The sequence below is a fragment of the Pezoporus occidentalis genome, unplaced genomic scaffold (assembly GCF_034315485.1).
Source record: "Pezoporus occidentalis ecotype Australia unplaced genomic scaffold, CSIRO_AGI_Poc_V1 ctg20, whole genome shotgun sequence".
NCBI classification, from domain to species: Eukaryota; Metazoa; Chordata; class Aves; order Psittaciformes; family Psittacidae; genus Pezoporus; species Pezoporus occidentalis.
Window position 1 is genome coordinate 6,498,985 of NW_026913856.1, and position 25,777 is coordinate 6,524,761.

The window sequence follows — 25,777 nt, forward strand, 5'->3', positions numbered from 1 at the left end:
TGCAAGTCTTATCTAGCTAAGGATTAGGTTTTTCTTCCTGTCTACTTGATAGCTTTGTCACCCAAACTCAGCTGGCTTCTTCAGAGCTCATTTATACTTTTTATAAGTCCTCCAGCCTGATCCAACCTGCCTCAGAATAATGATTAATGATTAATGTCCTATTAGCCATGGTCTTACTGCAGAATATTTAGCTACTTTGACAGCATGATGGTGTATTTCCATTTTATGATAATACTAGACAAATTTAACTTCTGAATTGAGTCTAGAAGCTTCAAGATTGACATGTCTTTCTAGTCACAAACAGCTGTACATAATCTCAAATCCTATCCTTCACATCCTTTAGGACTGGCACACAAAATTATTTCAAGTAATGGGGATTTCTAAGGATGAGGAGGCAAGAGAGATAATTTGCCACCACATGATTGAGTGACAAATACTGAATGCTTGATATCTGAATTACTGTCTCTTATATGCTACACAGATTAATCTGTGTCTGAAAATATTTTCCACTTACAGAGATTGCTCAATAACTCTTGAGAGGTATGCACATACACCCCATATATAAACGTATACTCACTAAATATGTACGGCTTATTTCAAATTAAACTTCTAAGCAACACACAGAAAAGGCAGGTAATGGATCCAGATAATTTGCCTCATAAACAGGCAGGTTAGATTATAAATATATGTTATTCTTTATTGTGCCCCTAAAATATTACTGAAAATTACATCCAAGCTATTACTCAGGATGTTTTCTCCTGTTACAGCAGAACACTATACCATTGTCTTAACAATGCAAGAAATACTGAAACTGAAGTAAAATCTCTCTTCCGTCACAACAAGGAATAGGATTTAGCAGGGAACTCTTATGGCTATCAAACATTAGGGTGGTCTAATGGTGTTAGGCCTTAAGTAAAGAAGTTACATGTACAGACATACATGTTTATATGTGAGAGAGAAGAAATCTTTTTCCTGTGCTTCTGAGAGGGAGAATTTTTTAGTAAAATATTGCTTTATCTCTGTCAGCTTACATTTATCCATGCATAATAGTGAATGTTTGCAGTTACCATGTTCTGTATAACATGGTAAGAAATTCTGGCTGGCATGTATAATAAACCAGGAATAGTTCTAAGGACACGATTTTCATCTTGTGAGAGATGTAAGGGACTGTATTTGGGAGAGCAATTAGACCCACAGCAAAGACATCTTCAATAATGACTATTAATGTGTATTTTGGAACCTACAGGCTAAAACCACATAACTTGATCTCTAGAGTTATGTTCATAAGGGGCTTTTGCTACGCTGGGCACAGGGAAGATCCAGAAACACATATACTAGTAGACTGCAGGCTTTTCCTGATCCATCCCTCTTTGGTTTTTCTTCACCTAATCTTCTTGCACTTCCCCCTCTCCCTCCACAACTGATGCTCTGATAATTCACTCCCTGCTTTCCTGTTATCATTTTGGATTCATATTCTCCCCTGTATCTGCATTCAGACAAATCACACTGACACCAACACCAGATTTATAAGGAGAAAACGTGTTCTCTTTACTGCTAATTGCTGTTAGTTGCCATTGTTTCCCATGTTAAATAACTTGTATTATAACCCCTGCCTTGCTGCATGCTTGATCTCCTACCTCTCTTATTCATCTTCTGTTAACCTCTACCTCCAATTGATTTCTGGGTTATGTATTTGATGGATCAAGGGATGATTTTTCAGCCAATGATCCAATTTACACATAAAGTAAAACATCCCCAAAATCATTCATGATTGCCTTAATTTGAAATTGCTGAATCTTGTCACTTATGGATGATGTTTGCTAATGGAGCATCCCATTTTCTCCTTTCTTCTCAATTCTTTGCAGTCACACCAGTTGTAATCTAACAATGAATGAAACAGATTGATGAAATGGTTGAGTTATGCATGAAAAAGTCCCAACTGGAAAAACATTTAATGGTGGTTAAGAATTATACATTTGTATAAAATACCTGAAAAATGAGCATGACTAATACAAGTAGCAAGAGCCCTTTGAAAATGCCTTTCTGGGCAGAATTCTGAAGGTTTACTGACATATACATTGTCATGCCAACTCTAATTAAGCCTGTCTAATTACTTCTCCTGCAAGGGTTTCAGGTTGAGCATGCAAATTCTTGAGGACATTATCTGCTGTAGGTGTATAAATGTCTTGCAGAATAGTAGGGAGGAGAAGTCTGTAGGGAAATCTAATACTTTTTGTTAGACCATATGATATAATTGGGAAAACAGACAAGCATTTGGACTCTCAGGACCTTTGCTAAGTATCCATGAATAATGATTTTACTGTACAGCTAAATGAATGTCCATTCTTTTTCCTACCTCAGTCCAATAAAAGTATTATGAACCTTTCCTGTCTCATATCCTTCTATCTTATAAAGCCATCGCTACATCTACAGCATATCCAGTAAAAGAAAGCAGGTATCTGATAAACAGGCTTCTCTTTGTTTGGGCCTGTTTGCAGTAAAGTAAAAAGAAATTAAAGGAAATTAAACAGCTTCTACTCACTTATCATATTGCCCTGGGAAATCTATAATTCTTTTCTTCAGAATGGAACAGTTCCAGCAAGCAATGTCTTCCCCAAAATTGCCATAAATTGGTGATGAGGACACACTGCTGTGAAATGCTAGACATTAGGTGCTAGATGCTTATAGAGTCCCAGGCAATACAGTGTTTATTTTCTCACTTTGAGGGCCCTGTTTGAGCTATAGATAGGCTATGAGGACACCTGCAACTCAGCTTTTGCTCAGCCTTGCCAAGAATGAAGGCCTTCCAGGCATGTTTTAAAAAATATAAAACCAAAAGTAAACAAACCCCTAAAAACCCAAACTAAAATAAAAAAATACCACCAGTGCTTGAGGAATTTTAACCTATAAAAAGGTGGCATTTACAGAGTGCAGCAGTTGAGTAGTATGTGTCTTCACTGCAAGTTTGGACTCAGGTATATAATTGCCGTGAAATTATGATATCACATTCCCTGGATCTGCACAAGATTATGGAGACTTATCCTCTAATGAACTCTACTTTTAAGTACAAGTGTGTCCTGGGTTCAGCAGTAGCAGTCATGTTTTTCCTTTGTGTTAACTGGTGCAGTGCTGTGTTTTGACTTCCAGTTTGAGAACAGTGTTGGTGAAGCCGATGTTCTCGGTTGTTGCTAAGTGATGTTTACCCTGACCAAGGACTCTGTGAGGCTCATGCTCTGCCAGGGAGGAGGGGAGGCTGTGAGGAAGCAGAGACGGGGCGCCTGACCCGGGCTAGCCGGGGAGGTATTCCATACCACAGCACGTCATGCCCGGGGTGAGGGGTAACTGGGAGTGACCCGGAAGGACAGGGGTTTCCGGGTGGAGCTCGTTTCTCTTGGCCGGTGGTATCGTATTCTCTTCCCTTGTTATTTTCCCTTATCATTGTTGTAGCTGATAGTAGCGGTGGTGATTTGTTGCTGGACTGTTTTTGTCTCAACCCGTAGGAGTTGCACTCTCTCGATCCTCCTCCCCGTTCCTCCGGGAGCGGGGAAGGGGAGAGCCCCGGTGCGGGGAGGCAGGGGGGGGAGACGGACACGGACCTCGATTGTTGTCAGCTCGGCACCACTCACTGGGAGTGAGTGAACAAGCTACCTGACTGGGTTTAAACCACAACAGTTCTTTTTGGCGCCCAACGTGGGGCACGAAGGGTTGAGATAAGAACAGATCTGACTGGATTGATAGTCACTCGTCACAATGCTGATTTATTGGCTCTCAAGGTTGTTCCTCTTGATCTCACAGTTTCAGTATATGATATCTTACGTCCATCCGGTACTTGCTGTATTAGTGTTTTTCAAGTATGGGGCTTGGGCTAAGGTTTTTATCCCATTGTACTTTATGGTAATGACTTGTAATACAATAGAATCATTGATCATGAAATTGATCTGGCTTATGTTCCCAGTGTGGTCACCACCTTTATACTTTGGGAGGTATATGATGGAGGTGCTTAGCAATTACACATCTTTTTTCTCCTTCTCAGGTGCTCAACCTGGGAAGGAGACATCCTTTTACCCTCCTAGTCGTCCCCCCAGACCATTTACATTTGAGAGTTTTGAATTTTTTGAATGGCCTTTTAATGCTGTTGAGACTTGTTTGCTGATGGTGATGGGAATCACCATGCTAACACGCATACAGAGTGTGTTTTACCCACTACTGATTTCAAGAGTTAAGCAGATTCAGGTTTGGGTCTTGTCTGGGGTCAAACGACGATGTAGGAGGACCGAGAGATTTTCCCTGAGGCTGGACAGCCATGAGTGGCAGGGTGTGTGGGATAGTATGGGCAAGTATCTAGGTCAGTGGGCCCCTCCAGTACTTTGGAATTTCACTACTGAACAACTGCAAAATCCAGAAGAATTAGTAAAACACTTAAATGAGGTGTGTGGTCATTCTGGCCATACCAGAGATGGACAAATCATGGCAACGTGCTGGGGCTTGGCCTATGCTTACAGGGCCTTGTTCAACACTATCCAGCACCTTCAAAAGGAAAAGAATGTCGGCGGATCTGAGGGCAAAGCAACAGTCGCTACTCAAACTTTGGCTGCAATGAACAGCACAGCTGTCCCAGTGGCAAGTACAGCAGCTGCTCAAACTTCAACTGCAACAGACAGCGCGGTTACCCCAGCTCCAAGCACAGTAGCTACACCACCCCCAGTAACAAGTACAGTTGCTACTCAAACCACAGTGATAATCACTGCAGCCAAACCAGAGGACCAATTCGTACCAATATCAGTTGCCCCTGTACGCAAGAGAACAAGCAAAAAGGAGGCAAAAAGGGTGAAGCGAGATGAAGAACCAATGAATTCACCACCCGGTCCAGAATCTGATCAGGAGTCATCATCACATGACGAAGAAGAAGAAGAAGAGGTAACTTCTCGACCTCGGACCTCAACCGAGCTGCGGAATATGCGAAAAGATTTTACCCGTCAACCAGGGGAGCACATCATCACCTGGTTACTCCGATGCTGGGACAATGGGGCTGATGGTCACGAACTAGAAGGTACAGAAGCCAAGCAGCTGGGATCACTTGCTAGAGAAGGGGGAATTGACAAAGCAATTGCAAGAGAGAAAAAGTCCCTCAGCCTTTGGAGGAGGCTCTTGGCAGCTGTGAAAGAAAGGTTTCCGTACAAGGACGATGTTACGAGTCGTTCGGCCAAGTGGAATACTATAGACAAAGGCATCCAGTCTCTGAGGGAATCGGCCATCGTAGAGATGATCTATCACATCAAGCCGAATAACGGGGATACACCTATAGATCCAGATGAAGTTGAATGTACACGACCCATGTGGCGAAAACTTACACGGAATGCACCGTCATCATATGCCCATTCATTGGCAACAGTAACCTGGAATGACATAGTACCACTAACAGTGGATGAAATGGTTCATAAACTCCGAGAGTTCGAAGACAATCTCACCCCTTCCATCATCTCAGCTGTGAAAAAACTGTCCCAGGACATCGAACAATTGAAGGACAATCTATCTGATTTATCCGGCTCCTCACGTGTACCAACACACGTCTCAGCTATTAACAAAAGGCGTCCTATTGTTCAAGAGAGGAGATACAGGAGGTATACGCCACGGGGTACCCTATGGTTTTACCTGCTGGATCACGGAGAAGACATGACAAAGTGGGATGGAAAACCTACTTCAGCTTTGGAGGAACAGGTGAGTGAACTGAAGAGGGGAGCAAGGGCCAAGACTGATCGTCCCATGAGAGCTACGGCTTCAGTCTCTGGTGATCAGTTTCCCAGATGGAGTGGAAGAGCTGATTTTACTCCAGCTCCTGTGATAAAGAAGAATAATCCCTTTCAACACGACTTAAGTGTCCAATGCTGTGACGACTGTTAGAGGGGCCCTGCCTCCAGCCAGGTGGAGGTAGGGGACAATCGGATTTACTGGACTGTGTGGATCAGATGGCCTGGCACATCAGTCCCACAGAAGTATAAGGCTCTAGTAGATACCGGTGCACAGTGTACCCTGATGCCATCAAGCTGTCAAGGGGTGGAACCCATCTATATTTCTGGAGTAACAGGAGGATCCCAAGAGTTGACTGTGCTGGAGGCTGAAATCAGCCTGACTGGGAGGGAATGGCAAAAGCACCCTATTGTGACTGGTCCAGAGGCTCCATGCATTCTCGGCATAGACTACCTCAAGAGAGGGTACTTCAAAGACCCAAAAGGGTACCGGTGGGCTTTTGGTATTGCTGCTTTGGAGACTGAGGAAATTGAGCAGCTGTCCACCTTGCCTGGTCTCTCAGAAGATCCCTCTGCTGTGGGGTTGCTGAAAGTTGAAGAACAACAAGTGCCAATTGCGACCACAACAGTGCACCGGCGGCAATATCGCACCAACCGAGACTCCCTGATTCCCATCCATCAGCTGATCCGTAGACTGGAGAGTCAGGGGGTGATCAGCAGGACCCGCTCACCCTTCAATAGCCCCATATGGCCAGTGCGAAAGTCTAATGGAGAATGGAGACTAACAGTAGACTATCGTGGCCTGAATGAAGTCACACCACCATTGAGTGCTGCCGTACCGGACATGCTAGAACTTCAGTATGAACTAGAGTCAAAGGCAGCCAAGTGGTATGCCACGATTGATATTGCCAATGCATTTTTCTCAATCCCTTTGGCAGCAGAGTGCAGGCCACAGTTTGCTTTTACTTGGAGGGGTGTCCAGTTCACTTGGAACCGACTGCCCCAGGGGTGGAAACACAGCCCTACCATCTGCCATGGACTGATCCAGACTGCACTGGAACAGGGGCAAGCTCCAGAACACCTGCAATACATTGATGACATTATTGTGTGGGGCGATACAGCGGAAGAAGTCTTTGAGAAAGGGAGGAAAATAATCCAAATCCTGCTGAAAGCCGGTTTTGCCATAAAACGGAGTAAGGTCAAGGGACCTGCACAGGAGATTCAATTTTTGGGAATAAAATGGCAAGATGGACGTAGACAGATCCCCACAGATGTGATCAACAAGATAACAGCAATGTCTCCGCCAACTAATAAGAAAGAAACGCAAGCTTTCTTGGGTGCAGTGGGGTTCTGGAGAATGCACATCCCAAATTACAGTTCGATTGTAAGCCCTCTCTATCATGTGACCCGGAAGAAGAATGATTTTAAATGGGGCCCTGAGCAGCAACAAGCCTTTGAGCAAATTAAACGCGAGATAGTTCATGCAGTAGCCCTTGGACCAGTCCGGACCGGACCAGAGGTAAAAAATGTACTGTACACTGCAGCTGGGGAGAACGGTCCTACCTGGAGCCTCTGGCAGAAAGCTCCAGGGGAGACTCGAGGTCGACCCCTCGGCTTTTGGAGTCGGGGATATAAAGGATCTGAGGCCAGCTATACCCCAACTGAGAAAGAAATACTGGCAGCCTATGAAGGGGTTCGAGCTGCTTCGGAAGTGATTGGCACTGAAGCACAGCTCCTTCTGGCACCCCGGCTGCCCGTGCTGGGCTGGATGTTCAAAGGCAGGGTCTCCTCTACACATCATGCAACCGATGCTACATGGAGTAAATGGGCTGCACTAATTACACAACGAACTCGAATAGGAAATCCCAGTCGTCCAGGCATTCTAGAAGTCATCATGGACTGGCCAGAGGGCAAAGATTTCGGAATGTCACCAGAGGAGGAGGTGATGCGCGCTGAAGAGGCCCCACCATATAATAAACTGTCAGAAAGTGAAAAGCAGTATGCCTTGTTTACTGATGGGTCTTGCCGTATTGTGGGAAAACATCGGAGATGGAAGGCAGCTGTATGGAGTCCTGGACGACAAGTTGCAGAAACTGCTGACGGAGAGGGTGAATCGAGTCAGTTTGCCGAGGTGAAAGCCATCCAGCTGGCCCTGGACATTGCTGAACGAGAAAAGTGGCCAGTACTTTATCTCTATACTGACTCATGGATGGTGGCAAATGCCCTGTGGGGGTGGTTGAAGCAGTGGAAGCAGAGCAACTGGCAACGCAGAGGTAAACCCATCTGGGCTGCTGCACTGTGGAAAGATATTGCTGCCAGGGTGCAGAACCTGGTGGTGAAGGTACGTCATGTAGATGCCCATGTACCCAAGAGTCGGGCCACTGAGGAACACCAGAACAACCAACAAGTGGATAAAGCGGCTAAGATTGAAGTGGCTCAGATGGACTTAGATTGGCAACGTAAAGGTGAATTATTTTTGGCCCGGTGGGCCCATGACACTTCAGGCCATCAGGGCAGAGATGCAACATATAGATGGGCCCGTGACCGAGGGGTGGACTTAACAATGGACACTATTGCCCAGGTTATTCATGAGTGTGAAACATGTGCTGCAATTAAACAAGCCAAGCGGTTAAAGCCTCTTTGGTATGGAGGACGATGGTTGAAGTATAAATATGGGGAGGCCTGGCAGATTGACTATATCACACTGCCACCAACCCGCCAAGGCAAGCGCCATGTGCTTACCATGGTGGAAGCAACCACCGGGTGGCTGGAAACATACGCCGTGCCCCATGCCACTGCCCGGAACACCATCCTGGGCCTTGAGAAACAAATTTTGTGGCGACACGGCACCCCAGAGAGAATTGAGTCAGACAATGGGACTCATTTCCGGAATAACCTTATAGATATTTGGGCCAAAGAGCATGGCATTGAGTGGGTATATCACATCCCCTACCATGCACCAGCCTCTGGGAAAATCGAACGGTACAATGGGCTGTTAAAAACTACACTGAGAGCGATGGGTGGGGGAACTTTCAAGCATTGGGATACACACTTACCAAAGGCCACCTGGTTGGTCAACACCAGAGGATCTGCCAACAGGGCTGGCCCAGCCCAGTCAGAACTGTTACATATTGTAGAGGGGGACAAAGTTCCCGTGGTGCATATGAAGAATTTGCTGGGAAAGACAGTCTGGGTAATTCCTGCTTCAGGTAAAGGCAAACCCACTCGTGGGATTGCTTTTGCTCGGGGACCTGGATATACTTGGTGGGTAATGCGGGAAGATGGGGAAGTCCGATGTATACCTCAAGGGGATTTGATTTTAGGGGAAAACAGCCAGTGAACTCAATTGTATGCTGTTGCCTGCTGTGTAATGCTTTTATAGCCCATCAACTAGATGTCTCCAGGTCACCAGCGACTGGCCCTGACTCCTCCAGCCATCATCCCAACAGAGAATGAACTTTGAACATCATGGACCGAATGGACTCGGCAGCATTATAGGGATTGGTCCATGCACTAAGAAAATGATTTTTCCTCTTGGTCTGTATGTATATGGATGTATATATGTGGGAGAGCGATGGTGTATTGAAAAATGTGGGATCTGAGCACGACGTGAATGGTATGGAATAAGGGGTGGATAATGTCCTGGGTTCAGCAGTAGCAGTCATGTTTTTCCTTTGTGTTAACTGGTGCAGTGCTGTGTTTTGACTTCCAGTTTGAGAACAGTGTTGGTGAAGCCGATGTTCTCGGTTGTTGCTAAGTGATGTTTACCCTGACCAAGGACTCTGTGAGGCTCATGCTCTGCCAGGGAGGAGGGGAGGCTGTGAGGAAGCAGAGACGGGGCGCCTGACCCGGGCTAGCCGGGGAGGTATTCCATACCACAGCACGTCATGCCCGGGGTGAGGGGTAACTGGGAGTGACCCGGAAGGACAGGGGTTTCCGGGTGGAGCTCGTTTCTCTTGGCCGGTGGTATCGTATTCTCTTCCCTTGTTATTTTCCCTTATCATTGTTGTAGCTGATAGTAGCGGTGGTGATTTGTTGCTGGACTGTTTTTGTCTCAACCCGTAGGAGTTGCACTCTCTCGATCCTCCTCCCCGTTCCTCCGGGAGCGGGGAAGGGGAGAGCCCCGGTGCGGGGAGGCAGGGGGGGAGACGGACACGGACCTCGATTGTTGTCAGCTCGGCACCACTCACTGGGAGTGAGTGAACAAGCTACCTGACTGGGTTTAAACCACAACAAAGTGGTATTGAGTGTGAGGTACAAATTATCAAGATTAAGCTTTTAATCTTTTACTTGCTATTGTTCACAGTAATGCTGCTACCATGCTTCCCTGTGCTTGTCACCAAGCCTAGAATTGTGATTTGCATTGATTTGATCAGTTGCAGTGGTCAAACCAGGGTTAAAAGTACAGTACTTAATGCAAGAAATGAGGGGAGGAGGAAGCAGGGTCCAAAAGAAATCCCACTTTGCAAACACACATGATAATTTAAACTGGGAGGAAAGGCCATAAATCTGTTCTCACAGGTGCAATTGGTAACAAGATTGGGCTGCAGGTAGAATTTAATTACCACATGGTTTTAAATAATTATTGCTTGAAAGGCTGGTGCCAGAATCACAGTCAGGTTCCTACTTTATAATAAAAAACACCCACCTCTCCCCCCAAAAAAACAACAAGAACACAAATAAAAACCATCAAACCCCCCACACAAAGAACTACAATAAAGTGCATACGTTTACTAGCAAATGGCTTTTGTTGTACATAGTTATTATAATTTAGGCTGCCTTATTACTTGAATGCAGCCATTGTATCTGTTTTGATGTGGCCTTGACTTTTCTAATTTAAATACCTTTGATGGATCTTTAATTTTTTGGGGAAAAATATACTATTTGAAAAATACACAGATTTTTGACCGAACTGATAACAAAACCAAGTATTTCCAAGTTCTAATCATATTTAACATTTTATTCTTTTAAGTGTAGAAGCATCATGAAATAATTCCATAATATAAAGCCTGATGAAAGTGGCAATTAAAACGGAATCTATCCGGTGCATCCTGTTCTTCACATTACCATGCTCTGTAAAATATAAATCTCTATCTCCATTGCTAAAGCTTTTGTTTCCCATCTTGATTAGGCAAATATTGACAACAATAATCATTTTTCACTAAAGTGAGCCTTTAATATAGAATAGAAAGAGTGCACTATGGATATTACATTTTGCACAGAAGACTGGCTTTCACATTAGTGTTTGCTATTAGCGTATTTCATGTCACTCCATCATACTGTCTTTCACTCAAATCCTACATTTGTTGGAGCAGATGGAAAGTTGGTTTAAATTAATTGAAAGCATGCTGTGCACAGCTTGTGGTACCAAGAACATGCAAAGAAGAAAAGAAGATACATCAATTTCTTTTCTAGCATACCTATAACTGTGAGATCTCTTAAGAAATCATCAAGGTATTATGCTTTTCTTTTTTTCTGTTTTAGAGAAAGCTCTATTGCTTTGATATTAACAAGAGGAGGAAGACATAGTGAAATTGGCTGGATATACACCATTTGAAAAGTAAATTTTGCCTGGAGTGGATCATAACAAAATGACAGAGAAAGCTAGTACTTGTTTCTTTGTTTCTGTAATCTTATCTACAATTCTTAGAAACACTGACAAGTTTGAAGACTAACTACTTTCTTGCCCATTTTGTTTCTACTACATCCTGTATATGGATCCTCAGCTTTTCTTCTGCCATTACTGAAAATCCAGTTGTCTTCTCTGTTCTCTGAACCAACAGCCAAACATGTTATTAATGCCTGAATCACTGGTTTACCAGAAACCAAGATGGGGACACTCATCTACTTCTCTAGAGTGGTCAGTGCATGACTGTACTTCAGTACCTTTACAGTTAAAACCAGCTTCAAAATTATCCCAGTATAAACCATCTAATAAACAGTGGCTTTTTGATCAAGCAATAATGGAAAATTTAGTTGATTTATCAATTTGGTTCTCTTAAAAAAAAATACAAGTCTTTATTTCACAATAGTGTAAAAAGTCAGGGCAGGAGGGAGCAGATATTGGCATGGGAAGTGTTTCTAAGATGGATGGCATCTGGTTTGCATGCTATACTCTGCTAAAAAGACTGCAGTGGGGTAGATGGCACAGGCCAAGGTGAGACCCTCTGACACAAATAGGAGATGTTACGTCTTGTAAAACAACGGCAAATGAAAAACTCAATGAGGAAAAGCAGACTGTGGAAAGCAAAGTGGGAAAAACAGGCAGGAAACAAGAAATCTGCAAAACAAGCCTGTTGGTCTTGATAGGAAGCAGATGCAGAGTCAGAGCCTTAGAAGTGATGCAAGGAAAGCTCCATGCCCCAGAGGGGCTTAAAATGAGAACTTGTTACCAACAAGAAATGCACTGAAATTTGCTGGACTGAGAAAGGTCTCAAAGTTCCTGTAGAAAAATGGTGAGCGGTCCGTCATTTTAACCTGTCTTGCTGAGTTTTCTCCATTTCAAATGTTGCCCTGTTCTAGTTTGCATTCAGATAAAAGCTGGATTTGAGTTTTAGAACCCTTTTGCTAACCTTAGTTTCTCTTTCTTACACGTCTTATCTCTTTGATGTCTCAACACTGGCCACAGATTCCTTTTCTTCTCCAAAAAGGTCAAAAGGGTAGAAAAGGGCGAAAAACACTTTTTGCGTTTGCTCTTTCAGTCTTGAAGAACTCCAAGGCTGAAATGGAACAAAACTAAACCAGTACTTTTGCCTTTAGAAAAGTAAAAAAAAAAAGTCTGGGAAAGTTAAAAGAAACCAAATACAGCCCACATTTTTGTCCAGGTTAGTAAAGTTATTTTACATTTACCTAGGGGAGGAAAGGTTATTTTATATTGAGACGTTCCTCCCCTCCCCATTCTGACTGTAAATACTGAACTGCTGTTGTTGGAGGCCTTATTTCTGCTAGTCACTGCACACATTTGACCATCCCTACTCCTTGCAGGTCAAATACAACTCTAGCAACTGCAAATGAAAAAGATAAAATAATGCAAAACTTTCCCAGTCCTACCTGTCTGGTTTCATTTTCCTTCTTTCCAGAGTTTCAGACATTGCAGCTGAGTTTATCTTCATTTTGTTTCATGATATGATGACATCACATATCCTCCATAAATGTTTACTTGTTGTATTAGATATCCCGGAAACGGGAGAGGTGCCTGAGGACTGGAGGAAAGCAAATGTCACTCCAGTCTTCAAAACGGGCAAGAAGGAGGACCCGGGTAACTATAGACCGGTCAGCCTCACCTCCATCCCTGGGAAAGTGACGGAACACCTTATCCTTGGTGCCATCTTAAGGCATATCAAGGATAAGAGGGTTATGAGGGGCAGTCAACATGGCTTCACCAGGGGGAAATCATGTTTGACCAATCTCTTAGCCTTTTATGAGGAAATAACACGGTGGATGGATGATGGCAGAGCGGTGGATGTGGTCTACCTTGACTTCAGCAAAGCATTTGACACAGTCTCCCACAGCATCCTCACGGCTAAATTGAGGAAGTGTGGTCTGGATGATCAGGTAGTGAGGTGGACTGCGAACTGGCTGAAGGAGAGAAGCCAGAGAGTTGTAGTCTATGGGGCTGAGTCTAGTTGGAGGCCTGTAACTAGTGGAGTGCCTCAAGGGTCAGTACTGGGACCGGTATTATTTAATATATTCATCAACGATTTAGATGAGGGAATCGAGTGTACTATCAGCAAGTTTGCTGATGACACTAAGCTGGGAGGAGTGGCTGACACGCCAGAAGGCTGTGCTGCCATCCAGCGAGACCTGGACAGGCTGGAGAGTTGGGCAGGGAATAACTGGATGAAATATAACAAGGGAAAGTGTAGAGTCCTGCATCTGGGCAGGAACAACCCCAGGTTCCAGTATAGGTTGGGAAACGACCTGTTAGAGAGCAGTGTAGGGGAGAGGGACCTGGGGGTCCTAGTGGACGACAGGATGACCATGAGCCAACACTGTGCTCTTGTGGCCAAGAAGGCCAATGGCATCCTGGGGTGTATTAGAAGGGGGGTGGTCAGTAGGTCAAGAGAGGTCCTCCTTCCCCTCTACTCTGCCCTGGTGAGACCCCATCTGGAATATTGTGTCCAGTTCTGGGCCCCTCAGTTCAAGAAGGACAGGGAGCTGCTGGAGAGAGTCCAGCGCAGGGCAACCAAGATGATTAAGGGAGTGGAGCATCTCCCTTATGAGGAAAGACTGAGGGAGCTGGTTCTCTGTAGTTTGGAGGAGACTGAGGGGCGACCTTATTAGTGTCTATAAATATATAAAGGGGGAGTGTCACGAGGATGGAGCCAGGCTCTACTCAGTGGCAAACAACGATAGGACAAGGGGTAATGAGTACAAACTGGAACACAAGAGGTTCCACTTAAACTGGAGAAGAAACTTCTTCTCAGTGAGGGTGACGGAACACTGGAACAGGCTGCCCAGGGAGGTTGTGGAGTCTCCTTCCCTGGAGACATTCAAAACCCGCCTGGACACATTCCTGTGTAACATTATCTAGGTGTTCCTGCTCCGGCAGGGGGATTGGACTAGGTGATCTTTCGAGGTCCCTTCCAATCTCTAGCATACTGTGATACCTCTTTGCTCCTCCCAAGACTTTAAAATTCTCCCCTTATTATTTTTTATCCATTTTCACTTTTGTCTTTTAAAATGTTGCCTGCAGAATTTTCCTTTCACTTATTTTTACAAACTCTTTGTGAGCACCTGAGCCAGCATTTCTTCCTCTGTTCTCAAAAGACCTTATCCCAACAAGTCTTTCCTTGTCATGTTTAATTAATGGCAAAATTATGCTTCTCCCTGTATGCCAAACTTCTTCATTCATAAGCAAGTTGCATAAACATAATGCAAGGGAAACTTTGGCTCGGAGATCATAACTTCTCTTGAGCACAAGAAGTGTCTTAGTTCATATTAACAAAGCTCTTTGGAAATTCAAAAGATTGCACAGGTAATCGCTGTTTGATTAATAATTTACAATATCAACAGGACAGAAATGAAAATTTGAGAATGACAATCTCAAACCAGCTGTATGCATGTCAGATATGTAAATTTTATACCTTCCTTCCTCTGCTCGGACACTGCTTAACCCCATGCTGAGCTGCCTCTCTAGACATAACCCCTACAACATTCACCAATAATTAGACAGTCATAAAGAAACAAAGAATAAGTGAGAATTAACTTCCCACCTCCTAATGTCACTAATTAGCCAACATACCACAAGCACAGTGCCTGAAATGTAATGAATAAGAAGGACAGAAAAGGACAAAACACCCCAAACCTTGAAACAGAAACTCCATTTCTGAATCTCTATACAAACAAGCTTAGTGATTCTGGAAAAAACTACTAGATTAAATGCCTAACATGTATTTTTCCTGAAAAGTAAATGAAGCCATGATGAGGCTGGGATGGAACTCTACAGCTATTTCACTGACATCGACAAGAAAAGTAAATGTCATTACATGGAACTTCTTTCTGAAGATAAAAGTATAATCTAGTTTTAAGATTACAGGGAGTTAGATAGCTGTGGGCATGTGGAGCAATTTCACTGAGTTTGCCATTTAATGCCAGCTAGAGCTTAATAGCAGCCAAGTCGTTAGTTAGTGCTAGTTATTAAGAGTAGTAAGTGAAGTCATAGATGTATCACAGAGACAATAACATAATTAGCACTTGAGTTCAGAGGTGGTTCTTCCCCCATCAGAGGGAGAAAATTAGGCAACAAGGAAGTTCCCACATAGAAGGATTTATTCCTAAGGCTGTAAACCAGTGCTGGGCAGTACTGTCAAAGCTGCTGAGAGCTGAAAGGAAAAGAGGGTGAGCAGAATCCCGAACACTAATTAGAGTTTTATGGCTTGCCCAGTTTTTAGTAGGTATTGGAGAGTAAGCCAAGACTAACAATCTCAATCTCAAAGAGACTTTAGTTAAGTAGAGGTGAATGGTTCAACTTTTCCCAAATCTCACCCAGGATACTTAGAAGTTAGCTGAAGTTCAAGAAACTTCTTCCTAGTGTGGGAGCCACTTCAACGAAGCAAACTGAACACAGGCCCTTTTCAAGCTCAGGGATATATAAAGAAACATCAACGTTTGTTGTTTTTTTTTCAGTGAACTCTTCCATATTAACTTCGTAAAATTACACTAAACACTCTAAAGTAGGCCAATCATTGTGATGTTGAGTACTAACAGGGAATATTTTATTTTAAACAGAGGAACCATAAAGTACATTTTCATACTAAGGTTTTGCATTTAAATTCATCTTGTCAGATCTTTTCATTAGAAACTCCTTTTAGTATTACTACTGTATTGACACAAATAACTAACGTCAACCATCCACAAAAAAGGAAACCTGGTCTTTCCTTGAACGGTTCAAGATGACAGGGAATCTAGAGTTTCCTTATGCACAGAGTTTATGTTATGTTTAAAAACTTTTATTTTACTGTTTTTTTCCAATTTTTTTTGTATCAAGAACATCTTTTTGTACCTGCTGTATTTTCCTCTCACTAAATTATTTCTACATGGTAACTTAAAATGTTGTCAGCTATGTTTACATGCTACTTATTATCTTTATTTCTCTCGAGTCCTCAAAAATTGTTTTAGAACCTCTTTTTTCTGATGTCTCCAAACTTGACATAAACCTAAAGAATCAAACGCATTAGAACTAAACCACGATATTTGGTATTAATCTCAGTAGAGCTGAATTCCAAAGAGAATCCAGCTGCATCTAAGGCAGAATTCCTTACTTTTAATTTTACAACAAAAATATGCAGCTATGCAAAGATGACTTTATTGTGGTTGAACACAGCCAAGGCTCCAAATTCAATAAAATTTAGAGCATGTGACCACAACAGAAGAGGATGGGGAACAGAGAACCTATGAGAGAACAAGTTTGGTATTATCACTTTAGATGTTTGCATTGATTCTATTTTTCTCTGGAGCTATTATATTAACATATAATGTCTTTAGTGCCTTTTGGTGAAATATCAGCAGCTGGAAACAGAGGGAGTGAACCATCCTGTTGCAGCCAGTTGGCACTCAACAGTTCACCAGTGCTCCATGGAGAGAAATTCTGAAACCTCTTTTCTGTACAATGGCTGTTATGTATTAGCTCTGCAGTGGTATGAGGTCTTTTTAGCAGGGAAAAGGCTATCTGATGCAATTCAACATCACAACTACAATAAGGTAAATGAGGGAAATTTATAAATGCTTTTGTCTTACCCAAAGAGAGCAGAGGTTTCAAGTCCTGACAAATTCTGCAGTTGCCATGGTAACGGGTTTGCATTTCTAATTGCCCCCGAGAGCCTGGGAGATTTTACAACATGCCATCGACTTCCACTGTGTCCCTAAACCATCTAGCTCTGGAAGCACGCAACTGGTTTCCTCTGTGAAATCAGTGGGACTTCCTGCCAAACATGGTAAGAATTTTCACGTCAAATGTCCCTGAGTAAAATGAAGAACAAATGTTCAATTAAATACTGCATTAAGCACCTCTCTTGGTATCACCCGTGCACAAATGATTTGCCTTTCTGTTTAGAAAAAAAATATGCCATGAGTTTTAGCATGCATCCCCTCTGTGTGGGGGGGTTCAAATATTACGAGATTTGATTTTATATTATGTGAATTAAATCTGTCTCCTCTTTATGAAATATATCAGTTGCATCCAAGGATAGGTGCAATCAGCAATTTTAAATTTGCTTTAAAAAAAAAAGGAGGAAAAAAAGAAAAAGAGAACAACATAAAGGAGGAGACTTCTGTGAAACTGCCACTAATGAAACAAAGGTGAGACTACTAGAAAGAGAAGATAACAGGAAAATATATTTACCTGCTTCTTTGAAGCTAGTTACCATTCTGTTTTTCCTCAAGAAAATTACAGCTATCAATGAGGTTGTTACATCTGAATAAGCTTGACAAAATCATGAGCACAGATAAGATTCTCCTTCTTCACAGATGAAGTTCTTTTCTGTTTTTTGTTATTTTTTCCATCTTTCTATTATATTTCTATGTTTAAGTCTATTACTTTTCCTTGAAGATTAATTCCATTATATTAATTGAAGATATATTATTGAAGATATATTGAAGATATATTCCATTATATTTCTATTTTTCTCTCCCCCCACCCCCCCTCCATTTTTTCCATTATTTTTCCTCAAAAAGAAATTAATCTCGAGAGAACTGAACTCTTGAAAGGGAATGTGTTGCCTTTCAAGTTCAATGTCATGCAGGTCAGCTTGTACCTGGGACTGAAAGAGATCTGGCTGAACAGTCCACAACTGTCACTCTCCAGGCCACCAAGGCTGCATCATCACTGGTTGTAAAGTGGCATCATGAAAAGATAAAGAAAAGACTTGCCATAAAGCCAGGAGCATTACAGATTACTCCTACATATCATTGGATTCCTGTAAATGTCGCATGTTCTTGAAGACTTTAACAAATAGTCTCCATAGACATTTTCCCTCTTTGATGAGAGTGGGCTGGAGCACCTCTCCTGTTTAGAGACACTGAGCAAGCTGGGTTTGTCAATCCTGGAGAAGAGAATGCTCCAGGGAGACCTTAGAGAAGCCTTGCAGTACCTAAAGTGGGCCAGCAAGAAAGATGGACACAAGGGCATGTAGGGATAGGACAAGGGATCATGGCTTTAAACTGAAAGAGGCTAGGTTTAGATCAGATATTAGGCAGAAGTTCTTCCCTGTGAGGGTGGTGAGGCTGAGTACAGGGTGCTCAGGAAAGCTGTGGCTTCCCCATCCCTGGCAGTGTTCAAGGCAGGGTGGATGGGGCTCTGAGCACCCTGCTCTAGTAGAAGGTTTTTGCTTTGTCAGCTTTAAAAAGTACAAATAATCAAAAGGGAATAACTGTCAGAACAACGGGCACTTTACCCTGTTGGTGTAAACTAAATTTCATTTTCAAGTTGAAAAGTAAAGGGTACAAAACATGACTTCCTATGAATTACCTTTAGCCATTTGGGGAGGCAAAATAACAACAGGTGATTGAGCATCTAGTCATAATAGCTTGAAACTGCAGTGCCAGATGCCTACAATATCTCACTTGTAAATGACCTGCAAATCAAAACTTCCCAGCAAAGAACAGCACCTAATAGTTCAGTATTTAAAGAGTCTAACCAGACTAAAGTCTGTCTCCAGATCTGCCACCTATAACTAACTTACATATTCAACATTATTCTAGTTTTGTTATTAAATAGTTCCCTTTTTCTGAAAAAAAAAAAAAACAACCTTAATTCAGGCACAGAGGGAGGGGAAGTAAAACAGTTTAGTGCATTATTCATTAGAATTACTCTAACAGCTTTCCATTCAGCCTAGTAGCATCTTTGCTTTAAGCAGAGATAACCCTCACCAAGTCTTTCCAGATTAGGTGCAATATAATGCCTTTTCTGATATTGTCAATACAGTCCTGTACAGTACATGCAAATGAAAATGGTGCAGTGCTACACAGCGTACTCCACAAAAATCTAACATATGGAAACAAGGCTATAGCACTTATCTTCTAGGTACAGAGATTAATCTTTTGGAAGAATTAGCCCAGGCCATTGCCGCCAGGGTGCTCTGCTGCTGAGTTACATCAGTAACAGTAATTCATTTTTTAAATGGCTGGAGACCTACACTGTAATTCTGTACTAAAGTCTATCCTAAAATTTATTAAGGAAGTTTCAGTGTGTTGGAGCTATATATCTAGATGAGATCTAATCTTCATTAACTCTCAAGAGGTATAGCTGCAGGAGAGCATTGATGCTACACCCTCAAAGCACTGGATAGACTCACTACACATGTTCACTTACATTACTCAGGGTGCTGATCTGCCACATATGTTGGTGTCTAACTTCAGACAATTGAGGAGAGACCTCGCATGCTCAGTGGACATACTCAAGCCTTTCAGGGACAAGCTCTAACCCCCTCCTATCAGGAGACAGCTCATGGTTACAAATGAACCTTATAAAAAAAAAAAAAAAAGAAGAAAATAATCTTCTCTACTGAGGTGCTCAGAAAAGCCTCATAAACCCTAACTACTTCTAGGTGAGATTGTGCAAGCTTATTAAAAAGAGATGGTACATGTTTGCAGTAGCAGGAGACATTAAAGAAGGATATGGGAAGGCCCTTCTAGTTGTTATATTCAAAAATTTGGCATGGGCAAAAGTAAAACCACCTCATATAAGGATGCAAGGATTTATTGCTACTTCAATTAAAATCAAGCCAAAGACATTTCTGGCCAAGCTAAAATGTCACCTGCATAACATTACAAGCTGTTCAATTAACGGAGAAAAAATTAGTAATGCAGTTTAACTATAATACACAGAGTATGCTACCTAATATCTGTCCCTGTAATCAGAGGTTTCTCCCTTCCTTGGGGGTCATCACCCATTTTTTCTGGTGCTGCTAGCCATACATGCCTTGGGATTGAAAGATCAGTGGCAATGGTGTTGCCTTGGGGTCGGCTTATTTTGATTTTGTTGCCTGTCAACATTTTTCTCTCCCGATAATCAGCAATTTCATGTTATAGTACACTTTGTTTTGTTGACTGGAGGCTTTTTGCTAGATACGTATGTTTTGCTTTTTATGCTAGATATATAGTTTTGCTATGTATGTATGAACCAGCATTACTGGATATACTGTAGGTAGACATTAGATGACAAAATGCAGCAAAACAAGTCAAAATAACTGCAAGGATGAAGGTTAGCAAACAAGACACATCATTAAGCAATAACCATGTAACCTTTTATTTTTGCTACTAGACTTAAGCTACCTAACTGCTCTGCAGCTAAGGCAAGCAAGAGGCGTCAAGAAAATTCCCTGGGCTGAAATGAAGGCATATGATCTGTCACTAGCAGTGATAACACCATATACAATAAGATACAAGGATACGCAGCACAATGCTACCAGCCTTTTTGCTCCTTGCCTGTCTTGATCTCAAGACTACAAGGTGTAGCATCACCCTCCCTGGCTGTCCTGTACACGGGTTTGGTTTCAGCAACTGTTCTGCAAAAGACTGAAAGTCAGGGGTGTGTGTCATTACAACCTCTGACTAACAACATCAAACTGCAGATTGCAAGCAGCCTAATCCACCTAATTTTCTGTACAGTCTCTCATTTTTGGCATGCTAATGACAAAAACATTCTTTCCAATTTTAATAATGCCATTTTGACATTCTTACCTGACTCAGATAGAGGAAGCCTAAGGATAACTTTATCACAAAGTAGCAGATGGCAGTTAATGATGGGGATCAGACTCTGGGTTCAGGGTGAATAAAATGTGAATTTCCTAGCAGTGATTAATGAGGTAAAGTGCATCTAATTTGGAGATGCAGCAAACAAGAGTGGCTAAAGTTCTAGCCTGACAGAAGGTAAGCATCACTGCAAGCACTCTAGTCCTTATTTCCAATATTATGTAAGGCCTTGTAAAAGGACCAACCATTGTGTCTGGAGGAACCAAGAAGTCTGTTTATTTATTTTTCTATTTGGCCACATAACTTCCTATCGTCCCTTAGAGTTACGCATTTACAAATGCTGATGAGTGCATTAGTCTGTTTTGAGATGCTGAAGGATGTGTAATTGCAGGCAGAAATAGTATTTTCAGCATTTACCTGCCAGCACTGAAACACTTATGCCACAAAATCTCAACATGCTCAACATGTTAGCAGTGTTTTCTGGTGGATGTGGATAATCAAGAGAGCTGTTGTTAGAAGCTGTTCTATGCCCCTGTTCCCTTTCAGAAAAGTATCTGAGAGGCATTCAGCTCAGCTTAGTTTCAGACAAGTAAAAAAGCAAGAATTGAATCTAAACTAATTAGCTAGCCTTCCTTTGCAGTCAGTGTGAATCATTCCATATAATTTATTTCAGGATAGGCAAACTGCCCTTTGGAGTGGGCAATTTCTTACTGATGACTGTATTAGACTCGATTATTCATATCTATAGCAAAACAACTTCAAGAAAAAAATGCATCCTACCACTGCAAAATGTTAGATTATTGCTCTCTGCATCCATTACTACCTGCTGCAACATGGGAAATCTCTTCAGCATTGTCCCATGGAGAGATGTACCATCTAACTAGCCTCTTGTGTTAATGCTGCCATACCCTTAATGATACTAATTTGAATATTATCTACCTAGATGGGAATCAGACCCCAATTCTGTTGCAGCAGATGCTGGCTACCCTGCCATTCATCTAGCGAAGACAGAATGGCTGGAAAACCTGAGCATTATCACAGCCAAACTAGACACAATTACATACGAAGTACCAAAATAACCACAGCTAAACTACAATTCAATGAAACAAACCAGTGTTGTAAAACCAGATTGAAAAACATCCAAAATATTTGTAAACCTTGAATCTCTTAGGCCTCGTGCTAGTTATCTCACCTAATCTCATCTGCTCAATAACATGTTTGTCGCGGTACCTCCTCACTGTTGTGCCTCCATTAAAAAAAGAAAAAGAATCACTAAATTTTACTGTCCTTCTGTCAAAGAGCAATACGATGTCTTGTGTTAGGGCAAGACTATCAGACAGATAATGCTTTTCAAGAGACTGATGTTTCAGAATAGTGCTCTGGGGTAAAGGACAACTCTGACCTTTTCCAAAAGTAGCAAAGGGTTACACCGCATGCTTATGCAGAGCTGACCCCAGAGTTTATCACAGCTAAGTTAATTTGTTAGGCTTTGCACTAACAGCAATTTAGATAATCCAAACCAACAGTTCACACATAGAAAACTCTGTGCCTTCCATGTTTCTTTTTAATTTATTACATCACTATGCACAATTTGGATGAGAAAACAGCCTCTTTCCATTATTAAGCATTTATGTCTATTTAGGGATGCATGGTCTTTTTAAAGATAACAACTATGGTTTGTGTTTGCTTTCTAGAATACTTCAGGACAAAATTATCTGTTCCTGTGTCTCTGTCTTTGAAACTGGAAATACCCAGCAAGAAACCCCATCTGCTTCAAAGCCTTGTTTGGTTTCTCAGTACCAATGCCTGCAGCTTGTGGTGGTACATGATAACGTGCTTTAGTCATAACATGGAGCATGCCATAAAATGCTCCAGTTTCTTTGGAACTTGAAATTACTTACCATCAGAAGGTTCCAAAGATGGAAAACCAATGTCTTCATTTTATTCATCATTATGACATGGGTACTGCTTTTGCTCTTCTTACTGCAATATGGTGCAACTGCTAAGTACACTTTTAAACCTAGCAATATTTCTTTGAATCCTCTTGCTGTCATACCTGAATGAAAGTCATACCTGAATGAATGCCATACATTTAGTTTATTCTGAATGGAATAAACACACAGCAAATACTGAGTATTTGCTGTATGTTTATTCCAGCTTCTTTATAGGATACTTGTTATGCATGACCGATTAATAGGCCCCAAGCTGTACTCAACCGGTTACCAACTGTAAATTGTTCTTTCTGTTGTCTGTGTCATTTTCTTTAAAATACCAAGCTGTTTTATAATTAAAGAGTCCCTTGAAGGTCTTGTTTCAATAAACAGTCATTTCCTCCACTGTGTGAAGTTCTTGTGCTAATAAGAAATTTAGCAGCATATATTATTTTTCTTGTCTCCAGAACTAACATATTATGGAAGGCCCACTAAGGCAAAATTTGAAATGTGATGCTGACTATATGTAGAGATCCAAGACTTCAGCATGTGTTGTATAGCTCAGTACTAGATCTGTTCTTAATCTGCATACTGTGGGAGTTATAGGAGATTAATTGCTCACAGTAGTATTTAGAAGCTTTCATATGTCACCCAGAAGATGGCTGAAGAGTTACTTATCTCCAGCAGCTTTATCCTTAATTACCTTTCTCTCTGATAATTCCAAGTTTGGGATTCAATGCATGTTGAAAATCTCCAGTATTAATTAGAGATTGTAACTTTGTTATACAATGTGTTTTCTATGATAAAAGTTTTCCTTGAGCACTAAAGTTTTGTGAAAATGGCAACATCTTTGATAGTTTTGCAGTACTGCCAGAAACTTTCTCCTAACTTTTAACATTGCAGAATGTAGTACTGTGACACTGGGGTTTGTGTATGAATAGTTAAGGTTGGAAAGGACCTTAAGATCACCTAGTTCCAACCCCCTTGCCATGGGGGGTTGTCCAACCTGTCTTGAACACCACCAGGGATAGAGCATTCAAAATGCCCTTGGGCAACCCATTCCAGTACCTCACCACCCTAACAGTAAAGAACTTCTTCCTTATATCCAATCTAAACTTCCCCTGTTGAAGTTTTAACCCATTACCCCTTGTCCTATCACTACAGTCCCTAATGAAGAGTCCCTCCCCAGCATCCCTATAGGCCCCTTTCAGATACTGGAAGGCTGCTATGAGGTCTCCACACAGCCTTCTCTTCTCCAGGCTGAACAGCCCCAACTTTCTCAGCCTGTCTTCATACAGGAGGTGCTCCAGTCCCCTGATCATCCTCGTGGCCTCCTCTGGACTTGTTCCAACAGTTCCATGTCCTTTTTATGTTGAGGACACCAGAACTGCACACAATGCTCCAGGTGAGGTCTCACAAGAGCAGAGCAGAGGGGCAGGATCACCTCCTTCGACCTGCTGGTCACGCTCCTTTTGATGCAGCACAAGATACGGTTGGCTTTCTGGGCTGTGAGCACACACTGCCACATGAGTACATACATGTATTTTTTCAGACTTTCATAATAATGATTATAATTTGATTTTTATGGGGATAAAAAAGGGTAATTAAAGTAACTTTTTTCATTTTAATGTAATTTAATAAAAGTGTTTCTATAAAGTTAAAAGATAACAAAAATTTGTGCAAAATTAGGAAATCAGATAAATTTCAGATTCTGCAGCAATGCCCATGATACTGGTTTCCAATCACTGTTTTAATGAGCTATACTTTGGCAGCAAGTTTAAATTTTAAATATTTTATCATAACAGTTCTTTGATTTGAATGTGTTTGAATACCAGGATGTCTTATTTTTCTTTTCAGATGCTACCTTCAGTACAATTTCAGACAGATTCTTTAGGTGATCTAAGATGTAATAATTCTTCTAAAACATGGCATAGCAATTTATGTTGGATAAGAATTTGCTCTAAAAACGTCAGGGTTTTTTACATTTAAGAACTTTCTCTAAGTAAAATATATTGGATATTACAATCCCCACATCACTGTTTTTTCAAATTACTTTGGATACTTACCTGTCTTCCCTATAAATGCCACACACTTCCTACTTTCTACTAGTAACTATACACTTTGTTGGTGTGATTCTCTGTTATAAAATTTTGCACTTATTTTCTCTTTCTTCTGTTACATTGAGTAGCCTATAATCTGTGGCCTACTTCAATATAAATAAATACCTGACAAATTGTAGAGTTCCATGCGTGTGCTTTCCAGATGCATCAAAGAGATAACATACAACAACATCGATGCTACTTGGTGTTGAAAAATGTCCTTCAAAACCATAGATGAATGCTCGATCACAAGCTAGACAGTGACTGTTCATTTCTTCCTTTTCTGCCCTCAGAACTCTGTTTTTTGCAGTGCCATGTTGGCTTTCCACTTGTCCAGCATCCTTCACTTGGTACAGTTAGATAGACAGGTCGGTTTTTTAAACTGCTGATTCTACTTCAGAGTTGTCTTTCAGAATCCCAGTGGAGGAGCATCCTCATTCTTCATATCGAGAGTCACTACTTTAGAGAATCCTGACACCCCGCGTTCAAGTTAGCATATAGAGTAAAAATGTTCTCACAAACAGCCTGAAGGCTTTCTTCAATGACTCTGAAAAGAGAATTAAGAGGGTGATGAGAATTAACTTGCCAGAAGCCCCATGATAATGTTGCCTAGTGACACAGGTACAGAGCAGATCATGTCTTGATAACAGCAAATCCTCCACCTGCTCCATATTTCAGTTACTTCTTTTCATTCTCCCCTCATTCCAAGCTCATTACACAGATATGCTGATAAATTTGCACCTAATTTCTTTAAGAACTTATCCATTCAGTTCTCAGGCCTTCTCTATTGTAGCTTCTTTTTGTTGAG

General features: G+C 41.7%; 1 protein-coding gene across 1 annotated transcript in view; it reads left to right on the forward strand.

Moving 5' to 3' along the window:
• Positions 1–23,273, forward strand: part of CDH13 (cadherin 13) — a 523,969-nt gene extending 500,696 nt beyond the window's left edge. Inside the window, exon 14 of the mRNA XM_062618325.1 lies at positions 22,634–23,273. Coding sequence (XP_062474309.1) covers positions 22,634–22,635 — 2 coding nt within the window. The 3' untranslated portion in view covers positions 22,636–23,273. The remainder of the gene's footprint in view (positions 1–22,633) is intronic.
• Positions 23,274–25,777: the final 2,504 nt, after the last annotated feature.